Genomic DNA, 19,698 nt, shown 5'->3' with positions numbered 1-19,698 from the left:
TCCTTTCATAGGCCGGTAGATTATAACTTATAAAATCGGTCTTGTCACCTTCTTCCAAAAAATATTTTTCATAAATTTTGACTATAGCAACAAAGAAAAATGTTGTTGCAATTATCATTATAAAATGTTTATTATAGTAAGGATTTCATTAGTCTAACCTCATATTTGGTAGGTTGAAATTAAATGGATTAGGAATGTAATGTAGTGGAATATTACATAGTGAATATGTAAAGTTATAAAGACCAATTCTCTCTCTTTCTTGCAGACCAAGCAAATCATAAATTTGGTCAAAAAGATGTTCTATCCATTTTTGGCATACCAAACAAAAGCTTTAGGACTAAGATTGAATGATTGGACCAAAATATTTACCTATTTTATTATTTTTTTTAAAAGTCTTTATGTAAGTATTTATAAAATAAAAAATGCAATACTTACCTTTTAAATATCACCCTTTTATTTATCTCCTGCTTTCTTCACGTTATGTGCATGATACAATTTGTATAAAGTAATAATTATGATGTTTGATAGATAAGTATAACATTGCTCTTACAAAATTATTTCTTAATAATCACAAAATATTTATATGTTTCGCATTATCAAGCATCTTAATTTATTGTTTACTTATAATGTTTTTGTTGATAGATATCCCTTTACGTGTAAAGATCCACACTTCCATATTTGAATTTGACAGTCTATAATTAGATTTGGCATTCAAATTTTGGGAATGGATAGAAAAGGGTAACAAGGTATAAGATGAGAGATAAACTAGTAGAAGTAGTAGTAGTAGTAGTAGTAAGAGTTCGCTCTGTAAGTCAGCGGAGACCTTAGATGGTCAGAGTTCTCTATGAGTCAGCGGGAATCGTGGATGGTAATGGAGATATATCACAAGAGTCAGGTTGGCCGAATGTCCTACTGATGCACATAAGCCGTGTCCGCATCCGGACTTTACCCTGATCAGCGAGACATAGGGGCAGAGGACGCTGATCCGTAGGTTTGGTGCAGCACTAGGGGGTCCGAAGGGCTCGTTGATGGCTGGAGTTCCTATGTAAATAAAAAAAAAAAAAAGAAGCAATACTAATACATGTATGGATCCTACTAAAAAAATATTAGCCAAAAAGATCCTTAATTGCGGCTTCATACCAATCCTATAATTTTATTTTATTTTTATAAAAGTTATCCTCATTTACAATTACTGTTAATTATATAACATGAGAGAATGTTGACATTCCACTTTTATTTTTGTGAAATACCAAATGACAATTTTATTTTATAATTGTTTATCTGCAAATAAAAAAAATAAAGGAAAGATGTAAATTCGTCATTTCACCATATTTTTTAAAAAAAAAAAGAGTTTAATAATAATTATTTAATTGCCAATAGAACCTTTAATAATTATACATCATAATCTTTCTCATTTCTCCTGAGCTGTCGAAATTATGTAGCTTGAAATCATATTGTCCAAAGATTTCTTGAAGGCGTGCTACTCAGATCGCTTGATTCAGATTAGCCCTCTTTCATTTCCTCCATCATGCGTCCAGATCTTCCATCTTAATTGTTATATCACTCACTCTCTCTCACACACACACACACACACAAGGTTGTTATATCACTCTCTCTCTCTCTCTCTCTCTCACACAAGGTGAATCCTCATGCAATGAATATTGGCCATTAGTCTCAAGCCTAGTCGCCATACCACCCGGATGATTATTACTGCTGAACTAAAATGGCACGAGGGGAGCATGATGCTCATTCAAGTTAAACAATATTTCTCCAAATGACAGATCATGGAATGAATGTACTGCAGACTGGTTTCTCTGCCTCATCTGGAGCTTTCAGCTCAAACTGCTTTCAGTAAAGCGAAGGGAAAACAAACCTGCCACCAAAATATGATCACATCCAAGCATTTCCTCCACTCAACTCTACATTTTATTAAACAATCATTTTAAGGTTTCATTGCTGTATTCCAATGTACACGAGGAAGCATACAGAATGCCCATGCCAATATATTACACGTGCAGAAAGTAACTGGATTGAATTCTCGAGCAGCTTTAAATTGATGCCCTCTTTCCTCTTTAGACCTTCCTTTCTGTACCATGTTAGTTGACATGTAAGTTGGGATCAAACCTGTGATCTTAATAAGTTTACATTAACAGATTTCAACAGAACTTTTTACACTGTAATCTTCTCTTCTTTTAACTGTAAAAGTCCCACCAATCTTTGTTCTTTGTTTTCAGAATCCATCTCTTTTATTGAGTCGTGCTTCTCAGCAACTTTACTGTTTGGCTTTAACTGTGGTGCCCCATTGGCTGTGCTGTGACTGCTGCTTCTAGCTGCTGGGATGTCATGATTATGCTTCCCTTCGTATGTCGTTATGACAGCTTTGGGGTCTGTGGAGGCCCTCTCAACATGCTTGCGAACATTGCATCCGGCACTTGTGCATTTGTAGTAGCTCCTGTCAATGGAGTTTCAATGCATTAGAAGTAATTTTTGCATAAAGTAAATGGAATTAATGACGCAGTACCAACATGAAGATGGCAATCAAATTTGGAAAAAAAAAAAATTCCCAGTCAAAAAGGTGTCCAAAACATCAGAAAACAGATTTTGATGGTAACTATAACAAGATTGCAGTGTCAAACCAGAGAACGCAATATATAGTATATATACTGCCTCTCAATTCCCCAATTAACTTACAGTGGGAAACCACACAGCAAGGTGCACCTCGGCACTTCCAAAAAATAAGATAAAATGATTGCACACCAGTGGAGTATATATATATATATATATATATTATGTTACACCAGCGGAGTATATATATATTATGTTATTGTTAGTTGCCCAACTTTCCTCGTGATGGGTTGATATGATGCCCAAAAAATTATTTCTTATGCTGCTGTCTTGTCCTTCCTCCCCTATGCTTTATATATATATATATGTCAGCATAAGAAATAATTTTTTGGGCATCATATCAACCCATCATGAGGAAAGTTGGGCAACTAGCAACAACATATCCAAAACATATAATTTGCGGAAATGGGAATGCTAAAGTGGATGAGTTGTACGGCTCCAAAGATAAAGTAACAAAGCAAGGCATGAGAACTTTGATGGTAAGTTAGGCATAGCACTTGTAGAAGAAAACATTAAGGGGAGGGAGATCGTTTGGCACCCACAACGTAAGCCAAATAATGTACAAGTGAGGAGGAGTGAACTAGTAATGTTTGTGCAAAAGAAGGGGTAGGAGTAAGCTTAGAATAACTTGCAATGAACAACCCTCTATTTGTTGAAGCATAAATTCCACGATCATTCAAATTGGCAGAAAAGGATTCATGCAGCTGACCCCACCTAATGGAACTTAAGCTTGGTTGGTTGTTATGTATATCAAATTAGCCACATATGAAATCACATATTCTGTAATTATAACATGGTCTCAATTAATTCTTGATCTTTTAGACAGTATTCACATTTCTTCCTAAATCAATTATGAAATTTCCAATTGAGTCATTCCCATAGAAAGTAATACTCTAAGCCCCCAAATTTGTTACGACGCCTTAGAGGGCACAGTTCAGTTCAAAATGCTAATGGAGCTATGGACTTCAGTATGAGAAATCTTTGACATGATGACATGGCTTATTGTTGCCCACCAAACAATTTTTTTTTCTGGTGGGGTCACCAAAACATATGAATAACATGTTTGTCCACAGAAAACATCATTCCATGAGGTCAAGTCGTAAAAAAGGGTCTCAAGGATCAACAAAACAATGTATTATGAGATAAGAGGTACAAACAAGCGAGGCAGATGCAACAGGGCTAAAAGAGTCACTAACATTGCAACTGATAAGTGCAGGAAATGGAAGCGCCCTACTAGGCGTAAATTCATTACATTTTGACATGAATGTTAAAAGAGTTCACGAGTTATACAGCCTAACGCATATTCAAATTTCAATCTAACTATGGACTCTATCTGCAACCAACAGCCTCCTTGACAAAATCAGCATGCGGGAGGAGTGTAACTTTGCAAGCCACTTAAAACTATCAAGGGCTGAATGCAAGTCACTGATGGAAATAAATAAATAAATAAAATTGTAACACCCAGTGCAAAACACCCCAAACCATTTTGTGGGGGTCTGGTGAGGACATAATCCCTCCACATTTGGAGAGGCCATTTCATGACTAAAACCTATAACCTTCCAAGTTTGAATGCAATACCCTTATCATTGGGTCGAGGCTCACCCTCTCATGCAAGAACAAATGAATTTTGGAATGCTGAAAAAGGGGAATTATTTCTCAATCAGAACCTTACAACATGTCTGGAATCCCTAGTTTAGAATTCTAACAACTTTTAACTGCCTAGGCAAGATTAACTCTTTTTTTTCAACTGCTACCGCTAGATTTAACCACCATTAAGAAAATGATAAAGATGAAATTTTTTATCATTCAAGAGGTATAATGCCACGTTCTACAATGTGTCGCTTTCAGAATATAATATGTAAAAGGAATCCCAAGTCCATCTGCATGAGATGATAAAAAACATAAACAACAAAACGGAATGTATAGACATTCTTATTTCTTTATAATTAGCATATATAATGCAGATGAAAAAATAATATTAAAATTAATAAATAGACAAGGTGACCACCTTGGATGAGGATTCCCTTTGACAACCTTCTGCCCATACTTGCGCCACCTGTAGCCATCATCCAAAAGATCAACTTCGCTTCTTGTTTGCACAATGATCTTTGGTTCTGTAACTGTCTTGTGCGCTGGGGCTGGTTCATATGTTGCAACCTCTATATTCCTGCAGTTCAAAGCAATTGTTTTTATACAATGGAGCGGAAGGAAAATATATCTGTGCAACCAAATGCTTTACTACACTTAGAACTTTCCAACTTGCCTTCTCTTGGAATTTCGTTCATCATCATCCTCCCTTCCAAGTCTTGTTTCAGCATCACCTGCATCTTCACTATCACTTGATCCAGTTAGTTGTATACGTGCTGCTTGGGTAGATTCCTCATCCCTCCCAGGCACTGAATCACTAGGAACGGTTTCATTTGACTTGTTCCCTTCTGTCTGGCACTGCAAATCAACTTCAGGCTTGACCTGAGATGTTATATTTCCATTTATATCATTGCCATCTTTTGCACGCCGACTGGCTTGAGGCATTTTATGGTTGTGCAGGCCCTTGTAGATAATCTCAGTTATTTGACCATCAAGAGAACGTTCAACTTTTTTCTTAACAGGGCAATTCAAATGTGTACATTTGTAATAGCTCCGGGGGTATTCACTGCCCTTGACCTGCTTCTGCCCATACTTCCGCCAGTTGTAGCCATCATCATTAGGCCTTTTAACCACTAGGGGCTGGGATTTCTTGTCAGAATGAGAGACATCGGATGATTCTGTAATACTGCTATTAGGATCTGAAGTCACTGGTGGCATTTGCTGGTGCATACTAGTATTAGGAATCAAGGATGAATGCTGGATGAGTGAATCTGCAGGAGCCGTCCCCAAATGATGTTGATATTCAGTTTGGATGTGCATGCGGGTCTGGGAGAGAACAGCTTGAGCTGTAACTTGTGCCAGGGCTTGCTGGTGGGACATTCCAAAAGGACCCTGCATGAACAGTTGTGAGCAGATAAATAAATAAATGGAAAAACGAGAAGCCATTCCCTCTAGACAAATCATATGGCATTGACAAAGCTATAATAAAAAATTCAAGCATCATAAAAAGGGAATGCCGCCTCATCACATTGAGTTGCTCAATATGCATCCTGTTAGATAGCTTATCACTTCCTCAGGATCAAATTGTTGGATATACAACAAAATCTACAAGATTCACAAAACCAGGTTATCTGAATGGTAAATACACACTCAAGGGAAAGCAAAAGTGTAAGTTTGAATAATCCAACATTTACAACTTGTCAATTAAATTTACAATGCATCATATATATTGAAATTTTCATCCAGATAATGCTTTTCAGAATAATTATTTTCATATATAAGCGATTATATTGCGCTCTTTAAAGGGAAAACCTAATATATTCAACTCCTAGGCTGAAGAAGTGCAAGGAATGACTTCCAATATCTGAAAAAGCACCATTATTATTACATACACAAAACTGGAATTTTTACGAGAAAGCAATCAAAAGATGCAACAGCAATAGTACACATGCAATTGCCAGAATCCCATCACCACTTATCCACATGAACCTCACAAATTCAACAGTTTTCCTCCTCCAGAATGCAGTCAACAGATGGCAAAAAGCTATTTCATGCTATTTTAAAATAGTATTGTAAATCATGAACTTATATCAATGCCTACATGGTTTTCAAAATGTCAATAGTTATACCACGTCATCCAGAAAACTTTTCCAGATTGTTAGACAACTTCAAACTAACAGCCTAAATAACTGTTTCAAAAGGAGAAAATTTAGCCTGGTTAAAAGATCTCACATTAAACCAAAGATTATAGATTTACTTGGCACCAAGTGAACATCCTACTTGAATTATTTTGACTAGCAATGAGCAGCACTTGGCAAAAACCGATTTCACCAACCAAACCAATTGAATTTGGCTAAATCGGTTAATTTAGTAATTCACTCAGTTCAGTACAAGCTTTTGAAAATGTCGGTCTTTCGGTTTAGTTGGACAGTGGTTGTATTTGGTTAACTGAATTTAACCAATTAATATATACATACATACATACATACATACATATACACACACACACATGCACACACATATATACTCATGTTTTTAAGCTTAACCCATAATCCAATCCTGTTTCCCCCTCGGCATTTCCACATTCTTATTTTCCAGCTGCCTTTTCCCCCTCCCTGATGCCTAAATTCATAACCCTGGTGGTTCATATATGCATCTTTTGGATATCCATGCTTATGGCTCGATGATCTCTTTTAGTAATGGGTTCAGTGCATCTGTTGTGTTTGTTAAATTGAATGTAATGTGTGTCTGTGTCTGTGTCTGTATCTGTACAAGTGATCATGAAGAACACAACACCGCTTTTGCACAAGCAACGTTGCCATTGTCACAGTGAATGGGATGTATGAAGTATAATAATTTCTTGCTTGAATAACTGCAAATCGCATTAAGGCTTTAACTGAAATTCGAATTGGTTTGACCATTTTTACATATATTTCAGCACTATCTTTTGAATATTGTAGCAGGAATGAAGCACTGATTTAGTGAATACTGCAATTGGCAGTTCCCTAATTCAATTTAAGCAGAAATTTCAGCACTGATTTATTGAGTATTGCAGCAGGAATGAAACACTGATTTAATTCTGTTAACATCAGTTAACTGGTTTAACCTGATTTATTATTCAGTTAATAATTTGGATTTTAGAATAACTTGGTTAACTCGGTAGATGAAATTCCTTAACTGAAATATTTCAGTTAAGGAACCATATTAGCCGTATCCACCCTAATTTTGACCACCAATGAGGCACGGAGAAGACAAAAAGGAAATTAAAAGATAAACTGTTCATGTATGGAACTAAACAAGCAAGGCATGATTTCTGCACAGCTCCCACACAATCAACCAGCTCATTCGACCAAAGAAAGGGTCTTGCTGTCCACAGGTTCATTAAAAGGGTGTCCAGTGGCAAATTGAGGGCATTGAAAAGCTACAAGGCATCAAAACTAAAGCCCCACTGGATTTTTATTTTTGGTGATTCTTCTATCTCCCAAACTATAATATCCAAGCAAATGACTTACGAGGATCTGTATATAACGATATGTTTGGGCTATGTTAGGATCGAGAATTTTGTGAGAGAAAAGCTGAGAGAAAATAAGATTAAAATATTTTCTCTACATCCTAAACACTATTAAAAATAAAAAAATTATTCAAATACGATTACAAATTAAGAAAAAAAAAAGTTTAAAGACTAAATTTTTTTCCATTTATTACTACACATTATTTTCTTCAATAAAAAAATAAAGAAAAAGTAAAATCGTTCACATTTCCATTTGCAAGCATTACCGAAAGCTCCCAAATAGTGTTTTGAGTTTACAAAATACAAAGGTTATTCCTAGGAACCAGCAGTCCAGCCGTATTGCTTTCACTCAATTACCAACCCAATAGCGAAAGAAACTAGCTTTTAGTCAAAATAGAATCATTAAAAATAATACACACACACAAAAACATTATGGCATTGAAAAATAAAACAGATCCAACAATATAATAATTAGGCAGTGTTTGGCTGGCTTAGCAATTTCTATGGTTCATCACAGAAAAATATGCACTAATTTTAACTTTTCAAACCAAAAACATTGCTCCTACAAAACCTCTAATTGCTTACTGAACAGTGAAACCGCAACTCAAAAACCAATTACCTGACACGGTGAAAAGAAGCCGGGTGAATTGAGCAGCCCTGAAGGGCTTAACCCAGGGGGGACCATGAACACCGGTGACCGAGCAACCGCCAAACCCACCGGCCGGTTCTGCTTAAACCCTAGGCTCTCAGCACGCCCATCTTCCTCGGAAGAACCCTCTATAGAACTCGTTGGATTTCCCATCGGCAAGGGTGGCCTCGCCGCGGGCGAGGCCATGGCTCCGGCGAGGAGCTGGGAGAAAGAGCGACACTCGGCGTCCGGGTGGTTCTCGGAGAAGAAGCCGGAGACGAGCGTCATCGGACCGGGACTGGCCCAGGCTCCGGCGGTGAAGAAGCTCTCCATGGGGGCCCGAGGAGGGAGAGTAATCGTCGGGCGCGAAGGCGCCGAGACTCCTGAAGCTGCTTTGTTATCGAGCATGCTGCTGGCACTCGTCCTCCCACGGCTCTGCTAAATCAAATTCGCCATGGTGGTCAGGGATTTTCAAAGCTTAAGCAGGAAATCAGTGGGGGCGAGGGGAAGGAGAAAAGGAAAATTCAGGGGAAATGCAAAGAGAGCAAAATTGTAGAGACCAAAAGTAAAAATGTTTGGGTGACAGTTGAGTGAGACGTTGACTTTTTGTTTGCCCTTTCAGACCGGCACGTACATGTTCACGACACCGGCGAGGTTTGCTTGCGTTTGGGTACGAAACACGAAAACCTTTGGGCACTCTCTCGAATGATAAATATACGTACTCGCCCCCCACAAATTGACACGTTTCCCGTCATAAATTTTCTTGGTTTCGTATGCGCATAATTAATTCGAGTTTCTGTTGGCTTTCTATATCCCATTGTTTCATCTATTGCTACTGTGAGACAACGGAGCATTTGCTTGCGCCATAAAAGTAATTACTTGTAAAATATAGATTCATGTAAATAATTGTCAACATGACATGTTTTTTTTTGAAAAAATAATAATAAACTAACAAAGCTTAATATTTTTTTTTAAATAAAAATACCCAACAAACATCCTACTCAACGAGCACTTAAAAAAGAGCTTAGGAGGCCATGAGAGGCATCCATCCCATGGTGTCTTCTTTATATTAGTCGGATTATCGAGTGATATTGAATTTTCAGATGTACGGATGCTTAAACTGCAAGTATGCTTACAAAAAAAAAAAAATGTATTTTGGGTGTAAGAGTCACCCTCAATGTTTGTGGGATGTAAACACGGTACTTTTACCATTTGAGTCTTGACTCATTGAGACAATTGAAGTATGATTTTTTTGAGTTGATGGGGGAATTAAGCAATGAAATTTGAAGTGTAACCATTGAGTTGTAAGCATGCATCTTGTAAGTAATATGATACATTATCAAAATGGTTGATTTGTGGAATGGATGATTTGACTTTTGAGTTTGGGTTCAAAAGGGGATTGGTTACATATTGACGAATTTGGGGGATGTAGAGTTATGATATACTACTAAGATGGTGTGTGGAATATTAATGGATGATTGACTTTTGAGTTGGTTACATGTTGACAAATTTGGGGGATGCAAAGTTGATCATTGGGGTTGATGTTGTTAAGTAGTTGTGGTTCTATGTCTTGAGTGGAAGTCCCCGCTACTAGAGATCAATTTTTGGAAGGAAAGCAATAAACCCTTTACTATGGGGGTCCTTCAAGAAGAGGGGATTCATAATTAACTTCTTTACAAATGAAAAGAGTCGGAGAAACATCTTTGCGATTATATAGTGTAAGGGTTTGGATCGTATAAGGGTCGTAAAGGTACAAATTTTGGTAAGGAAGGCCTTAGTTGAATGGCACATTGAGTTGAGTTTCATTACATAAAAAATGGAGAATATTTATTGCTTAGCACAATCACTTTAAGGGCTCGAGGTTAATGTATGGGAGGTGTTTGCATCAGTGAATTAAATAATTGTTCCACTACAAAAACTTGTGAGGGAGTTTTGGGTTATTGAGACAGTGAAGAAATGCTAGTTTGTGTAAAGAATTATTGATGTTGGAGGGTTGAATGAATCTTCATGACTGTTGCAACTTACTTTATTGAGGAATGGATATCTAGAAATGTTTTTCATAGCAAACTGTTTTATAAGTTTGGGAGTATGCTAAATATTTTAGGTTGAGGATGTGTTCCATGAGGGTATCTTTTCTAAGATGCTTGGGTTTGTGTTCCCTTCGATAGTAAGGTATATGTGTGCGTTGGGGTTTGGGCTTAGGGAGGCATTGATCATATGGCATTCACCTTGGGTTTGTTGAAGTTTTTAATTGAAAGCATATGCGTGTTTTAATTAATGCGGACACTTATAAGATGGAAAATTTCATGGTTTCACATTCATACATTTGTGACATATGGAAGACGACCATAAGAGCAGCCTTGCAAAAGTAACTCCTATAAAATACGGATTTAATGATGGAGATGTCATAGATGTATTTTGAGCGTTAGTGTAGCTATGTGGTGTATCAAGACAATTATCAAGGTGGAATTTGCATAACAAGGTGGTGTTATCAAAGGGAGTTTATGTGTTGTCACGCTAGAGGAAGGATGGAGGAAAGTAGGGGTGACAAAACGGTTCACGGGTTAGATCCAAGTGGGTTGTAAACAGGTCGGGTCGTAAACGAGTTGATGTTAAATGGGTTCTAATCATGCGAACCCTAACCTGCCCGTTTGATAAATGAGCGGGTCACGGGTTACCCGTTAAAAAAATAATTATATATTTTAATTTTTTAAAATTTATTTTTTTTAAGTACTCCTTATTATATTTATTAAATCTTAAAAAACATAAAATGTAAAACAAATGCTACTGACTAACTATTGAGAGAGAGAGAGAGAGAGAGAGAGAGAGAGAGAGAGAGAGAGGAGTTGGAAAGGGAAAGGGAAAGGGAGAGGGAGATTTGAGATCTAAGAGGGAGGGGGACGGAGGGAGATGATAGTGAGGCTAACCGTGAGAGTGAGAGCACTGAGAGAGAGAGTGAGAGGGAGATGGAATGAGGCGACGACATGTGGCTAGAGGATCTGCGGGGACGACATAAGGCAACGGTGTGCGGGGATGGTGGGCAGAGTTGGGTAAAGCACCAGAGCTGCAAAGGGCAGTGCTAGAGTGGGTCTGTGATTGTGGATGATGGTTGGAGGGGATGAGGACTTGAGCTCAAGGAGTGGATTGTTCACAATAGGCAACAGCGCACCAGTAGTAGGGAGGCAGCCAGACGACTAAAAGAGTGAGAGGAGAGCCATGACCCCCATGAAAGGAATTAGGATTAGGGTTTTTTGTGTGAGTGGGTTATGATGTATATAAAGGATCCAAATAAACCGGGTGACCCGACCCGAACACAATTGAACTTGTTTATAAATGGGTTAACTCATGACCCGCCCATTTATTAAACTGGTTGACTTCCCTAAACCCGAATCCATTTTAATCGGGTGGGTCACAGATGACCCGATGTGTAAGAATCCGACTCAAGATATGTAGATCGAATAAATAACAAAATGGTAAAATAAGTAAATTTTGTAGGCTTCGTCGACGAAGTCATTCTTCTCGTCGATGAAGGCCTTTATACTCTTCGTTGCCAAAATTCAGAGCCTCATCAACGAATAGATACCGAACATATTATAAAATATCGAAATAGGGTTCATCGCCGAAGGAGCCGGTTCGTCAACGAAACGTGTGGATGATTCGTCGACGAAGGTGCCATTTCATTGACAAGGTTTTCCGAGTAAAAGGGGTTATAAATATCCTTCTTCATTGCTTCGTGGCTAAGTAAGCAAAAATCTCTCTCTCTCTCTCTCTCTCTCTCTCTCTCTCTCTCTCTCTCTCTCTCTTTAGAACTCGAATATTCTCTCTCTCTCTCTCTCTCTAGGATTTCAGGCCGTCAGTTGCCGGAATCAACGATCCGACGTTACCACGTGGATCAGGAGGAGAAGCTCTATGTTTTGAGTGGATCGGAAATTCATTTCGAGGATTTTTAGGTTTTGACCCAAAACCGAGGTAAGGGTCCAATTTCATTTTCGTTTCGGTATATATGTAGTAGTAAGAATTGTAGTAAAATATAGTTCTTGGGAACTCGGTTCGTAGTTTTGGAGCCGTAGAGTTCGTATTTTGGTATTCGGGAAAAGATAAGGGGATTCTGTTTATATCATTTATTTTTTAAATTGGCATCGGTAAACCAGTAGTTTACGATCGTATGTATGTTTTGGTTACTTATTTAGGAAAATCTATCGGGTAAAAATGCAGAATTTTTGGGTTACAGTTTTTGGAAAAAATTGGGGGTTTTGGGTATCATCTTTATTTTTGTTGGAAAATCGTATGAGGTATAAAATGTTAGTATTGAGATGATCGTACCTGTATTTGTATTAAACTATATTTCTCGAACTAAAAACGATATGATTTGTGTATGCTCAAATAAGTGTGGAATGAAATGTTGTATGTAAAATTTTCTACGGTTTGTAAAACAATTAGGGGCGGCTAATTACCGTACGTTGATGAGTATAGGAACATGAGTTCTAAAATTGTTCCAAATTTTGTAAAGCATCTAGGGGTGGCTAATTATCGTATGTTGCGGCCATGTCTCGGCTAATTACCGTGGGTGAAAGTGTCTGACTCTATATCCGAGGGTATGAAATATCACCTGTTTGTTCCAGCTAGTCACCTATGGGTGTGAGTGGACACCGTATTAGCATGATATCGTTGTGAGGCTACGGTTATTGCATGGTATCAATTGCTTGAGTGTGACGACACTGATTGTATATTTGGTATCTTATGTATTGGAACTGAATTGTGAAAATATTGAAATTGTATTATATTATGTTTTATGTTGAAATAACACTTGTATGCCACACACTGATATAACCTGTTTTCTTCCTTACAGAGGTATCTCACCCCGAATATATAAATTTTTTTCAGGTCCTTCGGGTAGCCGAAACTAGCATCCTAGCATTCGGAAGCATGGGTGTCGGTTAGCTACGTTGAGTACTTGTGTAAGTGCGGGTTTTGTAACTAGGTTGTCATTGTTGGGTTTTGTAGACACCCGGAATATGTATTGCAATTTGGGAACGTATATCCTAGCTATGTATAGACTCTGGTATGGTATGATGTATATATAGAAAGAATATTTTCGCTGTGTATATGATGAGTATGGATATGTATGTGAATTTGTATAGAGTGTACGCGTACCCCCCGGGGTGGGACCCTCATTCAATATAGTATTATGTATATTTTAAATCATACAAGGACATGTTAGGTTACTGAAATCACACATGGGACCCACTTGCTGGTTCGGGGCCTAACAACTTAGTATCAGAGCTAACCAAGTTGTTAGGTCTTGTAGACTTGGTTAGGCATAGTTATGTGTACATACCAGAGTATAGGATGTAAGAAATGGGTAGAGTAGGTCGAGGGTTTTTTTGTTGCTAGACGGGGACTCATTGGCGGTGTTCTGTGTTTTTCCTGGAATGACGATTTCAGTAAAATCACAGCAAATCATTGATGGTTTCGTGTCGATGTGGTAGGACAGACCTAGACCCGTGAGAGTTGTAGTTAACATGATTATTTTTCAATGATTGTGTTAACTATGTACGATATAGGAATTCTAACCAATTTCTATCTTACTTTTAGAATGGAGCCCAAGGATAACAACTTGGATAGTGGTTTTGAGGGGACTGCGAGTGATGAGTCTCCTTCTGTGCCTCAGGGTTTGACGAGGCAAGTTATGTGGGAGATCGGGTGAAGTGTTAGGATACATGAGCACTCTACTACTGCTACGGGTTGTACCATAGAGAGGTTCACCTGCATGCACCCTCCGACATTTACGGGAGGACCCGATCCGATAGTAGCATAAAACTAGGTGTAGAAGACCGAGAAAATATTAGAAGTTCTGCACTGCACTGATTAGAAAAAAGTTCTCTATTCTACTTTTTAGCTAGCAGGAGAGGCTGAAATATGGTGGACGGTTGTGAGTCTGCTTGAAAAGTAGAGAGCTAGTCAATTTGGTATGACATGGAGTCGTTTCAAGGAGTATTTTTCAAGAGATACTTCCCGGATTTCACTCATGATGCGAAAGCTGATAAGTTCTCGAACCTGACTCAAGGAACCCTGACCGTGCAGAGATATGTTGCCAAATATATTGAGCTATCTCTTTTCGTGCCGTATTTGATGTCAAACGAGTATGAGAAGGCTCGAAGGTTTGAGAAGGGTCTGAGGAAGGACATCCGTAGGCTTTTGGGTATGCTTCAGATTCGAGAGTTTTCTGTTCTGGTGGAAAAAGCCACCATAGTTGAGACTGACCTCTAGGGGGATGAGGGGGTACAGGAACAGAGGAAGGGCCCAGTATCTTATGGTTCTCAGACTGATTCTCGACAGGGATAGTGGAAGAAAAAGAAGAATTATAGTTCAGATTATCGCTATAATAGAATTCTCAAGGGGATCCATCCTTCGCACCATGCACCAAGTGCAGTAAATGGCACGATGATGAATGTCAGTCGTTTTGGGGTAACTACTACAACTGTGGCAAACCGAGCCACATATCTCGAAACTGTTAGGCACAGAGGAGTGATATGCCTGCACAGAGCAAAAGCCGTGGAAGTAATCAGATGCCTTGGAGGAACTATTAGGCAAGCACGGCTCCGGCGAGGGTGTATTCTTTTACTCCAGCAGATGTGGAACACGCTTGGAACATGGTGACAGGTACCATGTTATTGCTTTCGAATAGATTTGTTGTTTTATTTGATTCAAGAGCAACGCATTCGTTTATATCTGCTAGTTTTGTGAAATTATGTGGGTTTGAAACCCAAGTGATGGATGAATTGTTGTCTATGGCTACACCGACTGGGAGTATAACGATCTGTAGTAAGATGTTGGGAAACTGCTCAATGGTTATTCAGGGAAGGCTACTACCGAGGAACCTAGTAGTGTACGACATGTGAGGATTTGATGTCATACTGGGGATGGATTGACTATTCTCTAGTTATGTGGTGATCGATTGTCGTAAGAAGATAGTAGTGTTCAAACCTCCTGAGGAGCAGGAGTATGAGTTTTTGGGATCGTGTATGCGTTCAACGCCACAGATTCTGTCAGTTATACAAGCGAGAAGGTTACTCTTTGATGGTTGTCAGGGGTACCTAACTTGCGTGAATGAACCACCTCGGGATTATGTAAAACTTGAAGATATTCGAGTGGTTAACGAATTTCTGGATGTATTCCTAGAAGACTTACTCGGTTTACCTCCCAACCGTTCTTTTGAAAATTTTACATTTTGTATTGTTTTGTTTGGTGTATAGATTTTAGATTTTATATTTGAATTTGTATGAATTTACAAAAAAAATCTATATGAATTTGTATTGTATTTTATCCAAATCCGCATAGATATAAATTTATGTAGTGTTTGGGAGCATAGATTTTAAGATTAGGATTTGAATTTGTGTCAGTTTAAAGAAACATATTACAATTTTATCCTATGTTTTACTAAATCCAAACCCAAACTCCAAAATCCATACTGATAAATGCAAAGATTCATAAGTTTTAAGGAAAATCATGTGCAATGGATGAATAAATTTGCAATTTGCGTACACCATAGAAATTAATTAAATTTACTTTCTTTCTTTGAGCCAATTATCAATTAGAAGTTTATTTGTATGACTGAAAGGAGATCTATAATTTTGGACATATGAGGCTAGTTTTCTGGTTTCATTCAATCATTAATAACTTTACTTGTTTTATCATGTGTTTGAGAGGCTGACATTTGAACTCTAGATTTGTATTTGTAAAATATAAAACAAAATTATATTGAGTTCACAAACTACACAAATCCGAATCTCAAAGTTGAGATTCATACTCACAAACATAGCTTTAATTAATATTGTTTTAGAAAGATAAATATTATGTACAAATTTATGTACCTATATAATAAGACTCAATATTATACAAATATATATATATATATATATATATATATGTTAGCATCGAAGGAGTCCATAGGTGTGTTTGATACACATGGGTGAGCATTAGCTTGACCTAAAAGCTTAAGCTTATTGGGTCTTGGGCTCAACCATGTATATAAGCATTCATCATCCACTCACTTTTTCCAATATGGGACAAACTCATAAGTGGAATTCTCAACAATCTCCCTTCACTTGTGAGTTCACATTGCTCCCTTTTGAATGGAAGCTCCCCCACTTATGAGTTCCAATTGCTCCCCCTTGAACGGAAGTCATCTTTTCCTGCATGGAACTGATTCTCCAACAGTCGCTCAAGTGGGCCTTACTGCCACACCTTACGTGTTTTGGATTGTATTCCATATGGGCCTCCGAACCAATCCTACCTCCCACGTCTTGACCCTATTCGGATCCATCATCTGTCACACACTCCCACACCCCAAGTTATGAATCGTCAACCTTGATACCACTTGTTAGCATCGGAGGAGTTCATAAGTATGCTTGATACACATGGGCGAGTACCAACTTGGCCCAAAAGTTTAAACCTATTGGATCTTAGGCCCAATCATGTATATAAGAACCCATCATTTACTCACAATTTCCAATATGGGACAAACTCACAAGTGGAATTCTCAACAACCTCCCCCTCACTTGTGAGTTCCAATAGCTCCCCTTTGAACGGAAGCTCTAGCACTTGTGAGTTCCAACTGCTCCCCCTTGAATGGAAGTCATTTTCTCCCTCATGGGACTAATTCTCCAACAGTCACTCAAGTGGGCCTTACTACCACACCTTATGTGTCTCAGATTGTATTCCATGTGGGCCTCCAAACCAATCCTACCTCCCATGTCTTGACCCTAGCTGTTCGGATCCATCTTCAATCACACACTCCCACACCCAGAGTTATGAACCATCGGCTATGATACCACTTGTTAGTACCAAAGGAGTCTATAGGTGTGCTTGATACACATGGGTGAGCACCAACTTAACCTAAAAGTTTAGGCCTATTGGGTCTTGGGCCCAACCATGTATATAAGCACTCATCACTTTTTCCAATATAAGACAAACTCACAAGTGAAATTCTCAACAATATCCCTTTCACTTGTGAGTTCTAATTGCTCCCTCTTGAACGAAAGTTTCCCCACATGTGAGTTCCAACTGCTCCCACTTGAACGGAAATCATTTTTTCCCTCATGGGACTAATTCTCCAATAGTCACTCAAGTGGGTCTTACCACTACACCTTACGTGTTTCGGATTATATTCCATGTGGGCCTCCAAAACCAATCCTTCCTCCCACGTCTTGACCCTATTTGAATCCTTCTTCGGTCACACACTCCCACACTCCGAGTTATGAATTCTTGACTCTGATATATACCACTTGTTAGCATCGAAGGAGTCCATAGGTGTGCTTGATACACATGGGTGAGTACCAACTTGGCCCAAAAACTTAAGCCTATTCGATCTTAGGCCCAACCATATATATAAGCAACCAGCATTTACTCACTATTTCCAATATGGGACAAACTCACAAGTGGAATTCTCAACAATCTTCCCCTCACTTGTGAGTTCCAATAGCTCCCCCTTGAACGGAAGCTCCACCACTTGTGAATTCCAACTACTCCCCCTTGAATGAAAGTCATCTTTTCCCTCATAAGACTAATTCTCTAACAGTCACTCAAGTGGGTCTTACTGCCACACCTTACGTGTCTCGGATTGTATTCCATGTGGGTCTCGAACTAATCCTACCTCCCATGTCTTGACCCTAGCTATTCGGATCCATCTTTGGTCACACACTCCCACACCCAGAGTTATGAACCGTCGGTTATGATACCACTTGTTAGCACCGAAAGAGTACATATGGGTGAGGAACCTTGTGCACTAGTTTTACATTACATTTTATATGTGATATTCATTCATTTTTTAACTTAGTTTAGATGGAAAGAAGTATCAAATACTTACCCTTTTAGCCTAAACTTTTAACTTTTTTTTTTTTTCCAATAAAACAAAGGTCCCTATACCAATATTTTTCCAAGTTCAACTCTTTTCAAAATAAATAAAAACTAAAATCAAGATATTTTTCTTTAGTGTTTTCTATAGGAAAAATTTTGAACTAGTGATTTCAATATATATGTGCTAAGAATTATATTTTCGCTATTGTTTGCACCCACTACACCATCATTTGCATACTAAGGTGTATTATGCATGCATTGTAGGATTTGATGGATGATCATTATGAATTGCATGTAAGTGGTGATCCTTTTGGGTCTTGTTATGCTAATGATAAAGAGATTAATCCTTGATGAAGTGTTTGATTTGTGAAATGAAATGATATATGAAAGATAAAATGAAAAACATGAGTTTAGAGAGTACCCAAACCAAGTAATAAATTTTATCTTATTCCTTTTTTATTCCATTTATTTCTACATATCAAATATGTAACAAGTCTGATACTAACTTATTGTTACGTACAAGTGCACACATATTGTTGGAATCAATGAGGCTCTTGATGAATCACATGGTTCAATGGTTGTATATTATTTGCTCTATGTAATGAAGAAATCCAAAGTCCATCAATAACCCTTAACTTATAGGAGGGGCACTTTTCCACGCATGTAAATTATCAAGCGCACACACGTTGATGGAATCAACAAGGCTCTCAGTGAATCACTTGGTTCAATGGTTGCATATTATTGCTCTATGTAATGAAGAAATCTAAAGTCCATCTACAACCCTTGACTATGGGAGGGGCACTTTTCCACACATGTAAATTATCCATTTGTGTGTTTTCTAATGCTCTTGTAGGCAACGTATGTGTTAGACCAACTCGTCCTTTAAGAGGGAAAGGGTAATGTCTCAGGGTCTATTATGACTTTGCCGACTCATATATAGGTTTTAGGGTTTCAACATTGAGATAACGAAGAAATGTTTGATAAAATAAAATTTTAATATCAAAATCTTAACCAAAAAGCGTGCAGTTGTTAGCCTATTTAAGTGGGCTATGATATAGGAGTTGAAAAGTTTGCGCACAATCAAGGGTGAGAGCAACTTGAATCAAGCCCATTATTAAGGTAATGATGTTGAATATTTACCCAAAATATTATTTGAAGCTCACCCAACAATTGTTTCTCTTTGCATTAACAACGGACCAAGAGTCCCATAAAATAAGATGATAGTCCATAGCCTCTTTTCCATAGCCTTAAAAAGAGGTTAAGACTTTAGATCTTCCCCAACAAGTTATTAGGGTTGTCATTTGGGCTACAAAAATTCTGAAAAGCATTCAAAAACTTAAGGAAAGAAATAAGAAAACCAACAACACCGAGACATAATGCGTTAAGATTTAGAGTTGAAGAATTTGTGGAATATATTACTAGGTTCATGCCATTCGATTGCAAGGGAAAAAAGAAAAAAAAGGTTTATCATGAGGCACTTGTTACTCCT

At 38.0% G+C, this 19,698-nt stretch overlaps 1 protein-coding gene across 1 annotated transcript; it reads right to left on the bottom strand.

The window, feature by feature from the left end:
* Positions 1-1,903: 1,903 nt before the first annotated feature.
* On the bottom strand, positions 1,904-8,967 carry LOC131165408 (probable WRKY transcription factor 4). The gene is made up of 4 exons (XM_058123193.1): positions 8,343-8,967; positions 4,889-5,604; positions 4,634-4,792; positions 1,904-2,452 (listed from the first exon to the last, which is right to left on the bottom strand). Exons 1-4 carry the CDS (start codon positions 8,757-8,759, stop codon positions 2,170-2,172), a joined length of 1,575 nt encoding a protein of 524 aa, XP_057979176.1. The 5' UTR covers positions 8,760-8,967; the 3' UTR covers positions 1,904-2,169.
* Between the last annotated feature and the right edge of the window lie 10,731 nt (positions 8,968-19,698).

Source organism: Malania oleifera, chromosome 1, assembly GCF_029873635.1.
Source record: "Malania oleifera isolate guangnan ecotype guangnan chromosome 1, ASM2987363v1, whole genome shotgun sequence".
Lineage (NCBI taxonomy): Eukaryota > Viridiplantae > Streptophyta > Magnoliopsida > Santalales > Ximeniaceae > Malania > Malania oleifera.
The sequence above is the reverse complement of the archived record's forward strand: the minus strand, read 5'-3'. Positions and strand labels throughout refer to the sequence as shown.

Excerpts from the sequence above, each read along its gene's own strand:
- LOC131165408 (XM_058123193.1), bottom strand. The coding sequence starts at position 8,759 with ATGCTCGATAACAAAGCAGCTTCAGGAGTCTCGGCGCCTTCGCGCCCG. Across the intron at positions 5,605-8,342 it reads GCTTCTTTTCACCGTGTCAG|GGTCCTTTTGGAATGTCCCA; the intron begins GTAATTGGTTTT and ends CTGTTCATGCAG. Across the intron at positions 4,793-4,888 it reads GAACGAAATTCCAAGAGAAG|GAATATAGAGGTTGCAACAT; the intron begins GCAAGTTGGAAA and ends TTTGAACTGCAG.